The following is an 18,891-nucleotide window of genomic DNA, read 5'->3' on the forward strand; positions in this document are numbered from 1 at the left end:
TGATGTCTCTGAATGGGAAGGTCTGTGATGTCTATTATGAGTAATGGGATTCACTGCTGGAGAATGTTGTGTGATGTCATCATAAGCTGGAGATACAAGAAGATGTTCCTCAGAGATGTTCCAGGCACGGCGTCCACCTGTTGGGAGACAATTTTTCCAAAACCATTATAAGTATTCTTCATACGCTGAGGAGTCTTATTTGTTGGCACAGCACTCAACTCTTTACTATTCATTTATATTTTCCTAGAGAAAGGTTAAGGTCTTGGCTGGAGGGCCAAGGTTGTCTGCCCCCGATCTAGCAGGTGGTCACATTGCAAACACAGCACAATGCTCATGAACTCACCAACATGTGGTGGGACCAGTAGTCCACAATGGTGCTGGTGGGCCTTTCCCATCCACAACATGATCTCTCACCTCCCCACTACTGGTTTTCATCCCGGCTCTTCATTTGAGCACCCTGTGAGCTTTATTTAAAGTCACATCACAGGTCCTCTTCATTCTCTGGTGGTGAGTGGATTCCAAATACTGTAAAGAGGACCAAGAGGACCATGTGTTGGTCACATGACATTATAGTGAGGAATGGAGATGGACCTTCATATGGTGTGCAGTATCTCCTCCTCATTTGTTGGTCACATGACGTTATAGTGAGGAATGGAGATGGACCTTCATATGGTGTCCAGTATAAGCTCTGTTTAACTCTTTTGTTAGGCAGTGAGGTGGAGGCATTGTGATTGATGATGCCTCATGAAGACATTTGCTGTGGGTTAATGGTTCACTAGAAGTTTTCTTCACCACTTTATAATCCTGAGATAGATAAAGTAACAATTATCACGACAGACTTCCCAGAATCCTCCTCACCTCTCTGGTCTGGTCTCTGTATTATTACAGACTTAAGTGATGTCATGTGACCTCGCAGAATCCTCCTCACCTCTCCGGTCACCAGGTATATGATCTCCAGGGTGAGCTCTAAAATATTCTCCATCATGTTTCTTTGGTCCAACACATTAAGATGGTCATGTGACCTATACAGGAAGTTTCTCGCTGTAGACCGATAATAAACAGAAGATGAAATGCACTGTACTGGCATGAATAATATCTGCACAAAGTTTTATCTGCCGGTGGCTCTGGATGGACAGTTGGATAAATGGCTCTATATTTAGGATGTATACGGTCTATAAATGGCGGCTCTGGATGGACAGTTGGATAAATGGCTCTATATTTAGGATGTATCCGGTCTATAAATGGCGGCTTTGGATGGACAGTTGGATAAATGGCTCTATATTTAGGATGTATCCGGTCTATAAATGGCGGCTCTGGATGGACAGTTTCTAGGTGTGAATATAAAATAATATCTTATTACCTCCTCTGCTGCCAGTTCCAGCAATGTCTCCTCTCTACTTCCTCCCGACTCACCTTTAACCTAAAACAGCCTATTCCTAAATGACATCACTTCCTGTCACCTGCTTAGGTCACTTCCTTTCTCTGCCTTCCACTGAAAATACAATGTATCAGCTCCATGTGGGGAATATGAAAACTGCAGCCTACGTTGTTGCGGAATACTTTGATTCGATTCTCCAGCTTTGTCGTATTTATTACATCCGAATGAAAACTGAAACAATGAAATATAAAATAAAGTGAACGTGCTTTCGTTTTAAAACCGATAAATACGTAAAAGTAAAGAAAGTTATAAAGTGAAAACATAATGGTGTCCAATGTGTGTTACTATATAATGAGATGCAAAGTCTATGTGGAAGTCACGTTAAAAGGTTCACATAAGTATTTGTCCAATGAGGTCATTTCATGTCTTCCGGATGACAAATTGTATTGGAGAGATCCAAATACTTCTCCGTAACTAACTGAAAACAATAAAAGTTTCCAGTGCCCTTCTAAATGAAGCTAATCTAGTAATAGACCGCATTGTCTATTGTAGACTACATTGGCACTGTGAGATCTTTGTAGTCAGGGATCTGAAAATGACAGAGACACATAATAAGATACTCAGTGATGGATATAATTGGTGTGACAATGACGAGTCTGATCACTTGACTCACATATCACAGTGACCATGAGGAGGATAGCAAAGGTGGCGGTGATGGGAATAATCTATGAGCTCAGTTCCATCAACAATGGATGACTATGATCTGAGCTCATTCCCCTCACCAATGGAGGACTCTCTATGAACCGAGCTCATTCCCATCACCAATGGAGGACTCTCTATGATCTGAGCTCATTCCCATCACCAATGGAGGACTCTCTATGAACCGAGCTCATTCCCATCACCAATGGATGACTCTCTATGAACTGAGCTCATTCCCATCACCAATGGAGGACTCTCTATGAACCGAGCTCATTCCCATCACCAATGGAGGACTCTCTATGACCCGAGCTCATTCCCATCACCAATGGAGGACTCTATGAACTGAGCTCATTCCCATCACCAATGGAGGACTCTCTATGAACTGAGCTCATTCCCATCACCAATGGAGGACTCTCTATGGGGTATTTATTAAGAACGGGAGTCGGACGATAATCTTGCAAGTTGTAGAACTTTCTTGTTTATTTTAGAAAATCAGAGTAACAAATTAAATAAAATTGAATTTTTGATGAAATCAAATCTTGATTTGATGAAGTTAAATATTTACATTTATTGATCAATATTTATTATCTGGACCAATGAAAAGGCAGTTTTTTTTTTCAGTAAATCAAACAAAGAACAATGAAGTGCAGCAGCCAAATATCAACCTCATAAAACAGTCTTTTGATGAAAGAGAAGTCCTCATTGGATTGGATGTTCCTGTGTTTGTCTTCTATTTCCATCACTTCTTGGGTGTTGATTTGGTTCTCCTTCACTTGCCCTGATTGCCCATTTGTTGCCCCATGCATTATCCTGATGGCCCCTTTATTGCCCACGTGTTGTCCCATGTATGGTTACGATTGCCCATGTGTTGTCCCTTTATTTTCCTGATGGCCCCTGTATTGCCCCATGTATGGTTACGATTGCCCATGTGATGTCCCTTTATTGTCCTGATGGCCCCTCAATTGTCCCATGTATTGTTATGACTGCCCATGTTTTCCTGATGGCCCCTTTATTGCCCCATGTATGGTTACGATTGCCCATGTGTTGTCCCTTTATTGTCCTGATGGCCCCTTTATTGCCCCATGTATGGTTACGATTGCCCATGTGTTGTCCCTTTATTGTCCTGATGGCCCCTTTATTGCCCCATGTATGGTTACGATTGCCCATGTGTTGTCCCTTTATTGTCCTGATGGCCCCTCAATTGTCCCATGTATTGTTATGATTGCCCATGTTGTCCTGATGGCCCCTTTGTTGCCCCATGTATTTGTCAGGATTTACAGTGAGTTTTCTACCTTTGCTGCCCACCTGCTGTCACAACTGCCAGTGTGTTGCCCGCGTCTCGCCAAATTTGTCCAGGGATCACAACCGTATAATCCTCAGGTAAACCAAGTTTGCTGCTGAACTCCTCGCTCCTCCTCCTATTTAAGCCACGCCTCTGCACTTCCTGTTTGCCAGATTATTGTGCTCCTGCCATTATCTTGCTTCCTGCTTCCTCCCGTGTGCCGACCTTTGGCTGCCGATTCACCGACTACTCTCATCGTCTTCCGCTTATACCTGATACCATTGGCTCCTGACCTCGGCTTGTTCGCTGACTACGCTTCTGCCCGCTCCCATACTACTACCGTCTGCTTGTGTACCGAACCCGGCCTGTTATACTACGACTCTGCCTGCTGCTTCAGCTACTGGACTCCGAGCCTGATCCCGGATCGTGACAGTGAGGGATCATGGTACTATAATTTAACCCCTGCAGGCCCACTCAGCCATATTTTGCCACAGGTTAATGACGGATGACGACTACCCGTGTTATATTCTGGTCTGTAGGAATGTTTACTTGCTGAATCACTTCCCGCACTCACAACATGAATGAGGATGAGGTTCAGGTTCACCGCTACCATGGAATCGTGTGCGGGTTGGAATGTGAATTGATGTGCAGTTTTGCCCGGAGAATTTGATTAAACACTATAGCCCTGCATGACCTTTGAACTATGACCAGCAGGCTTTGAAGGGTCAATAAAGGGGGTTGTTAATTTAAGCCAGCCCCTTTAATATAAAGGGGGGGGGGGAGAGTTGCACAAAGCAGGCATAGTGTCGTTGTAGTAATTGGAGGCTGCTGTAGTGGAAGCTCACAAACTGCATAGGGAAACATTGAGGTCAGTTAGGAAGCTACTGTAATTCTGATTGTTAGCTCTTGGGGCAATTGAACCTTTGCTGCCTTTTTAATTGTTGGCTATTGACCATCTCACATTATATCATTCCCCCCCTAATACACATAGAAAAACAAATGTTAGGCATACACCAGTTAGGCCCAATATCCTGGATTAGAATTGTCCCTCTGGCATATTTTTCAGTGCTGTATCTTCATTCCTGTAGTAAAGCTCCAGCCTGTGCTGTTTGTCGCCAGTAAATTTGGGCCTAGCCTCGCCTTTAAAACTGGCAAACTGTTGGTCAAATTTACTTGGCTGTGCCATCTGCAGTCTCGTAATTCTGGTAGCAGACAAAGATTCGCCTATTGCTATGAATAGGGATGCTCACTCGTAGAAAATCTCTGGAAACACTTCCCGCACTCTGAACATGAATAAGGATGTTCACCCGTTGTGAAATGCATGTTTCTCAGTGACAGTCTTGGTGTTTAAGGTCTCATTTTGACTAAACTTTTCCCACACTCTTGACATTATTGGGGTCTGTCACCTGTGTGAATTTTTTGATGTCTAACAAGTTGTCCTTTCTCGCTGAAACACTTGCCGCATTCTAAGCATGAAAAGGGACGCTCACCCGTGTGAATTCTCTGGTGATTAAGCAGGGTTCTTTTCTGATTGAAACTTTTACCGCACTCCGAACATGAATAGGGACGCTCACCTGTGTGAATCCTCTGGTGTGTCCGAAGTACTGTTTTCTCAGTGAAAAATTTCCCGCACTCTGAACACGAATAGGGACGCTCGCCCGTGTGACATTTCTGGTGGGTAATTAGGTGTGCTTTTCGAATGAAACATTTCCCACACTCTGTACACGCATAGGGACGTTCACCCGTGTGAATTTTCTGGTGTATATGAAAGTCTCCTTTGCGAAGGAAACATTTCCCACACTCTGAACATGAATATGGACGTTCATCTGTGTAAACTTTAGGGTGACTACGAACATTTCCTTTGTTGCTGAACCATCTAAAATGTGAAAATGAACTCTCTGCTGTGTGAACTCCTTCACGGCCTGAAGATGATTTTTTGGAATTTGATGGACCCGTTGATCCTTCCGCACTGTGAGATTTTAGAATCATAGCTGGAATAACAGTCTGTGATTGATGAGAAGATTCCCCAGGATTAGAAGGATCCATTGATGTCTCTGAATGGGAAGGTCTGCGATGTATATTTTGCCCAACGAGATTCACTCCTGGAGAATATAGTGTGATGCCATTATAAGCTGGAGATAAAAGTAGACGTCCCTCAGAGAGGCTCCAGACATAATGTCCATCTGTTGGGAAAAATATTTTGCATAAAAATTATAAATATTGTTCACACCTCACAATAAAGTCTCACTGTCTGATGTTATGTTCTATGTTTCTAGGTGATGTCTAAGTCTAGCTGCGTGGAGGGACAGGACAACACAAGGGGGTTGGGCCGAAATCAGACACGTTCAAGGGGAGAAGAACCTTTCATATGGTGTCCAGTATCTCCTCCTCATTTGTTGGTCACATGACGTTATATTGAGGAATGGAGATGGACCTTCATATGGTGTACAGTATCTCCTCCTCATTTGTTGGTCACATGACGTTATATTGAGGAATGGAGATGGACCTTCATATGGTGTACAGTATCTCCTCCTCATTTGTTGGTCACATGACGTCATATTGAGGAATGGAGATGGACCTTTTCTGTTTCTGAATTTAATGATTATAACTTACTTGTGTTGATGAGAAGAGAAGATTCCTCCCGTTTAATTTTCATAGTCATCTCACTCTCCTCCGTGGACTGCTGAGCTCCTCCCACCAACGTCTCTTCTTCCTTTTTAATCTCAACTTTGAAGTCTTTTAGTTCTTCACCCTGAACCCCAAAAGATAATAGAACACAATTATAAAAAAGAACAGATTACAGAGAAGAATGTCCTCTCATGGTGTAGAATTATTTGGAGTTCTATGGCTCAGTCACTTGATAATGATGAATATAGTTGTGATCTACCTTTATGGAATACAGAGGACCACCCTCCTCCATAGACTGCTGATCTCCCCTTTCCAATGACTCTTCTTCTTCCACTTTAAACTCAACCTTAATGTCTTCCAGTTCTTCATTCTGAAGCCCAAAGATAATAGAACAAAAGGAAGAATAATATCATCTCAGCTTAAAATATAGTTTAGGTTTACATCCTAAGTCCCACCTACCTGATCATGGTGGGGGATGGTGAGATCTTCCTGGGTGGAATCCCAGGAATACAGAGGACGGGGACATCTCTCTGGTGGGTTCCTCTTACTGGATCCATCTGTAGGAAACACACACACTGACTGAATACATTGTTTCTATGTGTGTATCAGATGATGGGGGATGTAGGCGGAGCCTCCGTACTTACCCGGTGATGTGAGGGGCGGGGCATTCTCCATCACCACGTCCTTGTAGAGATCCCGGTGTCCTTCTAGATACTCCCACTCCTCCATGGAGAGATAGACAGAGACATCCTGACACCTTATAGGAACCTGACACACACAATGATACCGTCACCACCCAGACACACCCCTTGTCTGTTCCTGGACCATGTCCCAGAATTCCCGGCATCGCTCACCTCTCCCGTCAGCAGCTCCATCATCTTCTGGATGACTTCTAGGATCTTCTTGGCACTCTTTACCTCTGTTGTCGGGCAGTGAGGTGGAGGCTCTGCGATGGGTGATGTCCACTGAAGACATCTGTTGGGTGTTAATGGCTCACCAGATATTTTCTTCACTACTTCATAATCCTGAAAGAGAAAAAGTAACAATTATCACTTCCCAGAATCCTCCTCACCTCCCTGCTCAGGTCTGTTGATTAAAGAGATGGTTGTGATATCATGTGACCTCCCGGAATCCTCCTCACCTCTCCAGTCAGCAGGTAGATGATCTCCAGGGTGAGGTCCAATATCTTCTCAGTCATGTGACTTAAACAGCCCTTCTCCATCCTAGGGGGGGGGGTCAATATATATCTAGGAGATTTGCCATGTGCTGGCGTTCCAGTTCCACTCCAACCCTGGGCTTGGCCTGGGGGTGGGATGCTCAGAGTTAGAGACGCTGACTAGGCCTCAAGCCTAGAGGAGGCCACATGTGGACCCTGGAGGGGTCAGGAACTGATTGAAGAAGCTGGATATGCCCGGCACTAATATGGACCCTCAGGAACAAGCCTGGTGTCTCTTTTGTGGAGGATCTCATACCTATCTCTGTTCAGTTGTTGCTTTATTGCCCAGTGTCAGCAAGTTCTCCTTTTGATTCTGCACTGTGGAAGTCTGGTGGGACTGGTGAGTCCCTAGGGATGTCCTCAGCCCCGCACCCTCTCTCCCAGTGATGACGTTCTACAATAAAGCATCTACGAAGGCAGTTAAAGTTGCTGGCACCCAACTTTCCTTATCACACGTCCCTTCAATGGCTAAAGATCTGCCCCTGAGAGTGAAATGTCAGCCCTATAGGGGTCCACCTCAGGCCTCTGGGGGTCGGAGGGGGGGGGCTACATTTTCTTGGAGGAGATATGATAAATCTTCCTCAATGGCAGCAGAGGATCTCGCATGAAAAACATCTCTCCCAGTCAGATTTTTGCAGCAGGCGTATGTTCGTGGTTGCCGCCTTAAGTAAGACTTGAACACTCTGGCAATTTTTTGGGAGAGCATATAAGAGGGTGCAAGGAGAGACAGCCAAGGGAGAGAGGGTGCAAGGAGAGACAGCCAGGAGAGACAGCCAAGGAAGAGAGAGAAGAGGAAGTCAGGAGAGAGCGAGGAGAGACAGCCAAGGGAGAGATATAGTTGAGATAGCCAGGGGAGAGAGAGGAGAGACAGCAAGGGGAGAGAGAGATAGGAGAGATATCCAGGAGAGAGAGAAATAGGAGAGGCAGCCAGGAGAGAGAGATAGGAGAGATAGCCAGGAGAGAGAGATATAGGAGAGATAGCCAGGAGAGAGAGAGATAGGAGAGATAGCCAGGAGAGAGAGAGATAGGAGAGATAGCCAGGAAAGAGAGAGATACGAGAGACAGCCAGGAGAGATATACGAGAGGCAGCCAGGAGAGAGAGAGATAGGAGAGACAGCCAGGAGAGAGAGAGACACGAGAGACAGCAAGGAGAGATATACGAGAGACAGCCAGGAGATATACGAGAGACAGCCAGGAGAGAGAGAGACACGAGAGACAGCCAGGAGAGATATACGAGAGACAGCCAGGAGAGATATACGAGAGACAGCCAAGAGACCAAGAGGAGATAATTATTTAGGAGGCCTTTCACTGGCCGCCAATGTAACGGAGGTATAAACACTGACCACTAAATGAGAACCGTATTTGTGCCGCGCTCTAAATGCAACAGAACCCCGGCAACCAAACAAATCATCAGAATCATTCAGATAACAATATGTGAACTATATAAACATTTCAGTCTGAGGACGAGGTGACAGGGATCGGATCAGGCTGAGGACGAGGTGACCGGGATCGGATCCGTCTGAGGACGATGTGACCGGGATCGGATCCGTCTGAGGACGATGTGACCGGGATCGGATCCGTCTGAGGACGATGTGACCGGGATCGGATCCGTCTGAGGACGATGTGACCGGGATCGGATCCGTCTGAGGACGATGTGACCGGGATCGGATCCGTCTGAGGACGATGTGACCGGGATCGGATCCGTCTGAGGACGATGTGACCGGGATCGGATCCGTCTGAGGACGATGTGACCGGGATCGGATCCGTCTGAGGACGATGTGACCGGGATCGGATCCGTCTGAGGACGATGTGACCGGGATCGGATCCGTCTGAGGACGATGTGACCGGGATCGGATCCGTCTGAGGACGATGTGACCGGGATCGGATCCGTCTGAGGACGATGTGACCGGGATCGGATCCGTCTGAGGACGATGTGACCGGGATCGGATCCGTCTGAGGACGATGTGACCGGGATCGGATCCGTCTGAGGACGATGTGACCGGGATCGGATCCGTCTGAGGACGATGTGACCGGGATCGGATCCGTCTGAGGACGATGTGACCGGGATCGGATCCGTCTGAGGACGATGTGACCGGGATCGGATCCGTCTGAGGACGATGTGACCGGGATCGGATCCGTCTGAGGACGATGTGACCGGGATCGGATCCGTCTGAGGACGATGTGACCGGGATCGGATCCGTCTGAGGACGATGTGACCGGGATCGGATCCGTCTGAGGACGATGTGACCGGGATCGGATCCGTCTGAGGACGATGTGACCGGGATCGGATCCGTCTGAGGACGATGTGACCGGGATCGGATCCGTCTGAGGACGATGTGACCGGGATCGGATCCGTCTGAGGACGATGTGACCGGGATCGGATCCGTCTGAGGACGATGTGACCGGGATCGGATCCGTCTGAGGACGATGTGACCGGGATCGGATCCGTCTGAGGACGATGTGACCGGGATCGGATCCGTCTGAGGACGATGTGACCGGGATCGGATCCGTCTGAGGACGATGTGACCGGGATCGGATCCGTCTGAGGACGATGTGACCGGGATCGGATCCGTCTGAGGACGATGTGACCGGGATCGGATCCGTCTGAGGACGATGTGACCGGGATCGGATCCGTCTGAGGACGATGTGACCGGGATCGGATCCGTCTGAGGACGATGTGACCGGGATCGGATCCGTCTGAGGACGATGTGACCGGGATCGGATCCGTCTGAGGACGATGTGACCGGGATCGGATCCGTCTGAGGACGATGTGACCGGGATCGGATCCGTCTGAGGACGATGTGACCGGGATCGGATCCGTCTGAGGACGATGTGACCGGGATCGGATCCGTCTGAGGACGATGTGACCGGGATCGGATCCGTCTGAGGACGATGTGACCGGGATCGGATCCGTCTGAGGACGATGTGACCGGGATCGGATCCGTCTGAGGACGATGTGACCGGGATCGGATCCGTCTGAGGACGATGTGACCGGGATCGGATCCGTCTGAGGACGATGTGACCGGGATCGGATCCGTCTGAGGACGATGTGACCGGGATCGGATCCGTCTGAGGACGATGTGACCGGGATCGGATCCGTCTGAGGACGATGTGACCGGGATCGGATCCGTCTGAGGACGATGTGACCGGGATCGGATCCGTCTGAGGACGATGTGACCGGGATCGGATCCGTCTGAGGACGATGTGACCGGGATCGGATCCGTCTGAGGACGATGTGACCGGGATCGGATCCGTCTGAGGACGATGTGACCGGGATCGGATCCGTCTGAGGACGATGTGACCGGGATCGGATCCGTCTGAGGACGATGTGACCGGGATCGGATCCGTCTGAGGACGATGTGACCGGGATCGGATCCGTCTGAGGACGATGTGACCGGGATCGGATCCGTCTGAGGACGATGTGACCGGGATCGGATCCGTCTGAGGACGATGTGACCGGGATCGGATCCGTCTGAGGACGATGTGACCGGGATCGGATCCGTCTGAGGACGATGTGACCGGGATCGGATCCGTCTGAGGACGATGTGACCGGGATCGGATCCGTCTGAGGACGATGTGACCGGGATCGGATCCGTCTGAGGACGATGTGACCGGGATCGGATCCGTCTGAGGACGATGTGACCGGGATCGGATCCGTCTGAGGACGATGTGACCGGGATCGGATCCGTCTGAGGACGATGTGACCGGGATCGGATCCGTCTGAGGACGATGTGACCGGGATCGGATCCGTCTGAGGACGATGTGACCGGGATCGGATCCGTCTGAGGACGATGTGACCGGGATCGGATCCGTCTGAGGACGATGTGACCGGGATCGGATCCGTCTGAGGACGATGTGACCGGGATCGGATCCGTCTGAGGACGATGTGACCGGGATCGGATCCGTCTGAGGACGATGTGACCGGGATCGGATCCGTCTGAGGACGATGTGACCGGGATCGGATCCGTCTGAGGACGATGTGACCGGGATCGGATCCGTCTGAGGACGATGTGACCGGGATCGGATCCGTCTGAGGACGATGTGACCGGGATCGGATCCGTCTGAGGACGATGTGACCGGGATCGGATCCGTCTGAGGACGATGTGACCGGGATCGGATCCGTCTGAGGACGATGTGACCGGGATCGGATCCGTCTGAGGACGATGTGACCGGGATCGGATCCGTCTGAGGACGATGTGACCGGGATCGGATCCGTCTGAGGACGATGTGACCGGGATCGGATCCGTCTGAGGACGATGTGACCGGGATCGGATCCGTCTGAGGACGATGTGACCGGGATCGGATCCGTCTGAGGACGATGTGACCGGGATCGGATCCGTCTGAGGACGATGTGACCGGGATCGGATCCGTCTGAGGACGATGTGACCGGGATCGGATCCGTCTGAGGACGATGTGACCGGGATCGGATCCGTCTGAGGACGATGTGACCGGGATCGGATCCGTCTGAGGACGATGTGACCGGGATCGGATCCGTCTGAGGACGATGTGACCGGGATCGGATCCGTCTGAGGACGATGTGACCGGGATCGGATCCGTCTGAGGACGATGTGACCGGGATCGGATCCGTCTGAGGACGATGTGACCGGGATCGGATCCGTCTGAGGACGATGTGACCGGGATCGGATCCGTCTGAGGACGATGTGACCGGGATCGGATCCGTCTGAGGACGATGTGACCGGGATCGGATCCGTCTGAGGACGATGTGACCGGGATCGGATCCGTCTGAGGACGATGTGACCGGGATCGGATCCGTCTGAGGACGATGTGACCGGGATCGGATCCGTCTGAGGACGATGTGACCGGGATCGGATCCGTCTGAGGACGATGTGACCGGGATCGGATCCGTCTGAGGACGATGTGACCGGGATCGGATCCGTCTGAGGACGATGTGACCGGGATCGGATCCGTCTGAGGACGATGTGACCGGGATCGGATCCGTCTGAGGACGATGTGACCGGGATCGGATCCGTCTGAGGACGATGTGACCGGGATCGGATCCGTCTGAGGACGATGTGACCGGGATCGGATCCGTCTGAGGACGATGTGACCGGGATCGGATCCGTCTGAGGACGATGTGACCGGGATCGGATCCGTCTGAGGACGATGTGACCGGGATCGGATCCGTCTGAGGACGATGTGACCGGGATCGGATCCGTCTGAGGACGATGTGACCGGGATCGGATCAGGCTGAGGACGAGGTGACCGGGATCGGATCGGTCTGAGGACGAAGTGACCGGGATCGGATCAGGCTGGTGAAGAGTTGACCTGATTGGATCAGGGTGGGGAGGAGGTGACCGGGATCAGGCTGGGGAAGAAGTGACAGGGATCAGTTTAGGCTGAAGCCATATGGGGTTGTCGTCCATCGTCGGCACCTACCAAAGCATTGTGAGGAAAGGTTTTCCCTGGTCCTACTGGACAGGTAAACAGGACGTAACGTCTTGTCCCACACCGCCAGAATGGGGAATTGCAACGGTCTAGCGTGATAGAGTACATGGGACAGCATCCAAGGAGGTCACCTTTAGGCCCAAGACTCTCATTCAGTCCCATTCATATTGAATAGCACCCCGGACACATTAAGGTAATGCGCGTGGTGCATTGTGGTGGGTTCCATGTTCCCACAATGACCTCATACACTTCAATGGGAACACCAATGTAGGTGGGTCCTCCTCCTCTGACCACCAATGTAGGTGGGTCCTCCTCCTCTGACCACCAATGTAGGTGGGTCCTCCTCTTTTGAACACCAATGTAGGTGGGTCCTCCTCCTCTGACCACCAATGTAGGTGGGTCCTCCTCCGCTGACCACCAATGTAGGTGGGTCCTCCTCCTTTGAACACCAATGTAGGTGGGTCCTCCTCCGCTGACCACCAATGTAGGTGGGTCCTCCTCCTTTGAACACCAATGTAGGTGGGTCCTCCTCCTCTGACCACCAATGTAGGTGGGTCCTCCTCCTCTGACCACCAATGTAGGTGGGTCCTCCTCCTTTGAACACCAATGTAGGTGGGTCCTCCTCCTCTGACCACCAATGTAGGTGGGTCCTCCTCCTCTGACCACCAATGTAGGTGGGTCCTCCTCCTTTGAACACCAAGATTGGTGGTTCCTCCTCCTCTGACCAATGTAGGTGGTTCCTCCTTCTCTGACCACCAATGTAGGTGGGTCATCCTCCTCTGTCCAACAATATAAAGGGGGCTTTCTTCAATGACTACCAATGTAAGGGGGCTTGTCTCCTCCAAATCTGATATAAGTGGGTCCATCTCCTCTAACCACCAATGTAGGTGGGTCCTCCTCCTCCAACCACCAATATAAGGGGCACTTTCTTTAGTGACTACCAATGTAAGGGGGCTCTTCTCCGAACACTAATATAAGGGTCTTATATTAGTGTTCGGAAGAGAAGACCCCCTTACATTGGTAGTTCCCCTCTGACCACCAATGTAGGTGGGTCCTCCTCTGACCACCAATGTAGGTGGGTCCTTCTCTGACCATTAATATAAGGGGGACTTTCTTCAATGACTACCAATGTAAGGGAGCTCGTCTCCTCCCAACACCGATATAAGTGGGTCCATCTCCTCTAACCACCAATGTAGGTAGGTCCTCCACCTCCGACCTCCAATATAAGGGGCACTTTCTTTAGTGACTACCAATGTAAGTCTATCACTGTGACCATGAGGAGGAGAACCAAGGTGGCAGCAATGGGAATATTCTATGAGGCATTTGTGGTTGCTCCATGTATCCTTAGAATGTCTGCTGACACATGTGGAACTGACCCTTCTGGACTCTCCAGCAATTGAATACAACCCCAATTGATGACTCTCTATGTACCAAGCTCATTCCAAACACCAATGGATGGCTCTCTATGAACTGCGCTCATTCCCATCACCAATGGAGGACTCTCTATGAACCGAGCGCAATCCCATCACCAATGGAGGACTCTCTATGAACCAAGCTCATTCCCCTCACCAATGGAGGACTCTCTATGAACCGAGCTCATTCCCATCACCAATGGAGGAATCTCTATGAACCAAGCTCATTCTCATCACCAATGGAGGACTCTCTATGAGCCGAGCTCATTCCCATCAGCAATGGAGGACTCTCTATGAACTGCGCTCATTCCCATCACCAATGGAGGACTCTCTATGAGCCGAGCTCATTCCCATCAGCAATGGAGGACTCTCTATGAACTGCGCTCATTCCCATCACCAATGGAGGACTCTCTATGAGCCGAGCTCATTCCCATCAGCAATGGAGGACTCTCTATGAACTGCGCTCATTCCCATCACCAATGGAGGACTCTCTATGAGCCGAGCTCATTCCCATCAGCAATGGAGGACTCTCTATGAACTGCGCTCATTCCCATCACCAATGGAGGACTCTCTATGAGCCGAGCTCATTCCCATCAGCAATGGAGGACTCTCTATGAACTGCGCTCATTCCCATCACCAATGGAGGACTCTCTATGAGCCGAGCTCATTCCCATCAGCAATGGAGGACTCTCTATGAACTGCGCTCATTCCCATCACCAATGGAGGACTCTCTATGAGCCGAGCTCATTCCCATCAGCAATGGAGGACTCTCTATGAACTGCGCTCATTCCCATCACCAATGGAGGACTCTCTATGAGCCGAGCTCATTCCCATCAGCAATGGAGGACTCTCTATGAACTGCGCTCATTCCCATCACCAATGGAGGACTCTCTATGAGCCGAGCTCATTCCCATCAGCAATGGAGGACTCTCTATGAACTGCGCTCATTCCCATCACCAATGGAGGACTCTCTATGAGCCGAGCTCATTCCCATCAGCAATGGAGGACTCTCTATGAACTGCGCTCATTCCCATCACCAATGGAGGACTCTCTATGAGCCGAGCTCATTCCCATCAGCAATGGAGGACTCTCTATGAACTGCGCTCATTCCCATCACCAATGGAGGACTCTCTATGAGCCGAGCTCATTCCCATCAGCAATGGAGGACTCTCTATGAACTGCGCTCATTCCCATCACCAATGGAGGACTCTCTATGAGCCGAGCTCATTCCCATCAGCAATGGAGGACTCTCTATGAACTGCGCTCATTCCCATCACCAATGGAGGACTCTCTATGAGCCGAGCTCATTCCCATCAGCAATGGAGGACTCTCTATGAACTGCGCTCATTCCCATCACCAATGGAGGACTCTCTATGAGCCGAGCTCATTCCCATCAGCAATGGAGGACTCTCTATGAACTGCGCTCATTCCCATCACCAATGGAGGACTCTCTATGAGCCGAGCTCATTCCCATCAGCAATGGAGGACTCTCTATGAACTGCGCTCATTCCCATCACCAATGGAGGACTCTCTATGAGCCGAGCTCATTCCCATCAGCAATGGAGGACTCTCTATGAACTGCGCTCATTCCCATCACCAATGGAGGACTCTCTATGAGCCGAGCTCATTCCCATCAGCAATGGAGGACTCTCTATGAACTGCGCTCATTCCCATCACCAATGGAGGACTCTCTATGAGCCGAGCTCATTCCCATCAGCAATGGAGGACTCTCTATGAACTGCGCTCATTCCCATCACCAATGGAGGACTCTCTATGAGCCGAGCTCATTCCCATCAGCAATGGAGGACTCTCTATGAACTGCGCTCATTCCCATCACCAATGGAGGACTCTCTATGAGCCGAGCTCATTCCCATCAGCAATGGAGGACTCTCTATGAACTGCGCTCATTCCCATCACCAATGGAGGACTCTCTATGAGCCGAGCTCATTCCCATCAGCAATGGAGGACTCTCTATGAACTGCGCTCATTCCCATCACCAATGGAGGACTCTCTATGAGCCGAGCTCATTCCCATCAGCAATGGAGGACTCTCTATGAACTGCGCTCATTCCCATCACCAATGGAGGACTCTCTATGAGCCGAGCTCATTCCCATCAGCAATGGAGGACTCTCTATGAACTGCGCTCATTCCCATCACCAATGGAGGACTCTCTATGAGCCGAGCTCATTCCCATCAGCAATGGAGGACTCTCTATGAACTGCGCTCATTCCCATCACCAATGGAGGACTCTCTATGAGCCGAGCTCATTCCCATCAGCAATGGAGGACTCTCTATGAACTGCGCTCATTCCCATCACCAATGGAGGACTCTCTATGAGCCGAGCTCATTCCCATCAGCAATGGAGGACTCTCTATGAACTGCGCTCATTCCCATCACCAATGGAGGACTCTCTATGAGCCGAGCTCATTCCCATCAGCAATGGAGGACTCTCTATGAACTGCGCTCATTCCCATCACCAATGGAGGACTCTCTATGAGCCGAGCTCATTCCCATCAGCAATGGAGGACTCTCTATGAACTGCGCTCATTCCCATCACCAATGGAGGACTCTCTATGAGCCGAGCTCATTCCCATCAGCAATGGAGGACTCTCTATGAACTGCGCTCATTCCCATCACCAATGGAGGACTCTCTATGAGCCGAGCTCATTCCCATCAGCAATGGAGGACTCTCTATGAACTGCGCTCATTCCCATCACCAATGGAGGACTCTCTATGAGCCGAGCTCATTCCCATCAGCAATGGAGGACTCTCTATGAACTGCGCTCATTCCCATCACCAATGGAGGACTCTCTATGAGCCGAGCTCATTCCCATCAGCAATGGAGGACTCTCTATGAACTGCGCTCATTCCCATCACCAATGGAGGACTCTCTATGAGCCGAGCTCATTCCCATCAGCAATGGAGGACTCTCTATGAACTGCGCTCATTCCCATCACCAATGGAGGACTCTCTATGAGCCGAGCTCATTCCCATCAGCAATGGAGGACTCTCTATGAACTGCGCTCATTCCCATCACCAATGGAGGACTCTCTATGAGCCGAGCTCATTCCCATCAGCAATGGAGGACTCTCTATGAACTGCGCTCATTCCCATCACCAATGGAGGACTCTCTATGAGCCGAGCTCATTCCCATCAGCAATGGAGGACTCTCTATGAACTGCGCTCATTCCCATCACCAATGGAGGACTCTCTATGAGCCGAGCTCATTCCCATCAGCAATGGAGGACTCTCTATGAACTGCGCTCATTCCCATCACCAATGGAGGACTCTCTATGAGCCGAGCTCATTCCCATCAGCAATGGAGGACTCTCTATGAACTGCGCTCATTCCCATCACCAATGGAGGACTCTCTATGAGCCGAGCTCATTCCCATCAGCAATGGAGGACTCTCTATGAACTGCGCTCATTCCCATCACCAATGGAGGACTCTCTATGAGCCGAGCTCATTCCCATCAGCAATGGAGGACTCTCTATGAACTGCGCTCATTCCCATCACCAATGGAGGACTCTCTATGAGCCGAGCTCATTCCCATCACCAATGGAGGACTCTCTATGAACTGAGCTCATTCTCATCACCAATGGAGGAATCTCCATGAACCGAGCTCATTCTCATCACCAATGGAGGACTCTCTATGATCTGAGCTCATTCCCATCACCAATGGAGGAATCTCTATGAGCCGAGCTCATTCCCATCACCAATGGAGGACTCTCTATGAACCAAGCTCATTCCCATCACCAATGGATGACTTTCTATGATCTGAGCTCATTCCCATCACCAATGGATGACTCTCTATCAACCGAGCTCACCAATGGAGGACTCTCTATGATCTGAGCTCATTCTCATCACCAATGGAGGAATCTCTATGAACCGAGCTCATTCCCATCACCAATGGATGACTCTGTATGAACTGAGCTCATTCCCATCACCAATGGAGGACTCTCTATGATCTGAGCTCATTCCCATCACCAATGGATCAATGAAGAACAATGAAGTGCAGCAGCCAAATATCAACCTCATAAAACGGTCTATTGATGAAAGAGAAGTCCTCATTGCCAGTGTGTCGCCCACGTATCACCATATTTGTCCACGGATCGACACGTGTAGCGTGTCATTTGGATGCGTGTGTCGTCTTTGTGAGTGAGTGTCAGGATCCGGATCTATACCCCGGGGGCCTCTGCTGTGTCTGGCGGTGGCTCTACCCGCTGAGCCACTCTGAAACCTTGGATAGCTCCTTGCCTGCTCTCATGCGTAATCCTCAGGTACACCCAGTTTCTGCTGAACTCCTCGCTCCTCCTCCTATTTAGGCCACGCCTCTGCACTTCCTGTTTGCCGGATTATTGTGCTCCTGCATATATCTCGCTTCCTGCTCGCTCTTGTGATACAATCCTCTCATACTGCTTCCCGTGTGCCGACCTTTGGCTGCTGATTCACCGACTACTCTCATCGTCTTCCGCTTCATACCTGATACCATTGGCTCCTGACCTCGGCTTGATCTCTGACTACGCTTCTGCCCGCTCCCATACTACTACCGTCTGCTTGTGTACCGAACCCGGCCTGTCTGACTACGGATCTGCCTGCTGCTTCAGCTACTGGACTCTGAGCCTGATCCCGGATCGTGACAGTGAGGGATCATGGTACTATAATTTTTTTTTTTTTTAATATACTTTTATTGTTATTATTATTTCATATCAACACAATTATACCGATTTCATTATAAATAAACACATTCTAATTAACAAACATCTAAGACATTACTTTCACTGACGGACATTACCCAATCCTACGCATTACCTTCCTTCCTCACTCATAACTCAATCTTCCCTCCTCTACTCTCTTCCCACCTTCCTT

General features: G+C 50.0%; 1 protein-coding gene and 1 long non-coding RNA gene across 2 annotated transcripts in view; both read right to left on the minus strand.

The window, feature by feature from the left end:
• Positions 1-4,739: 4,739 nt before the first annotated feature.
• The window catches only part of LOC108803202 (zinc finger protein OZF-like), a 19,753-nt gene continuing 5,601 nt past the window's right edge, over positions 4,740-18,891 (minus strand). The window contains exon 3 of the mRNA XM_018575040.1: positions 4,740-5,185. Within this exon, the coding sequence (XP_018430542.1) occupies positions 4,749-5,185 (437 nt within the window). The 3' untranslated portion in view covers positions 4,740-4,748. The remainder of the gene's footprint in view (positions 5,186-18,891) is intronic.
• On the minus strand, positions 6,746-7,159 carry LOC108803203. The gene is made up of 3 exons (XR_001942268.1): positions 7,129-7,159; positions 6,842-7,012; positions 6,746-6,755 (listed from the first exon to the last, which is right to left on the minus strand). It is a non-coding gene; the product is annotated as an uncharacterized LOC108803203 (long non-coding RNA).

This window comes from Nanorana parkeri, unplaced genomic scaffold (assembly GCF_000935625.1).
Source record: "Nanorana parkeri isolate BGI_ZX_2015 unplaced genomic scaffold, ASM93562v1 scaffold3493, whole genome shotgun sequence".
In the NCBI taxonomy this organism is placed as follows: Eukaryota; Metazoa; Chordata; class Amphibia; order Anura; family Dicroglossidae; genus Nanorana; species Nanorana parkeri.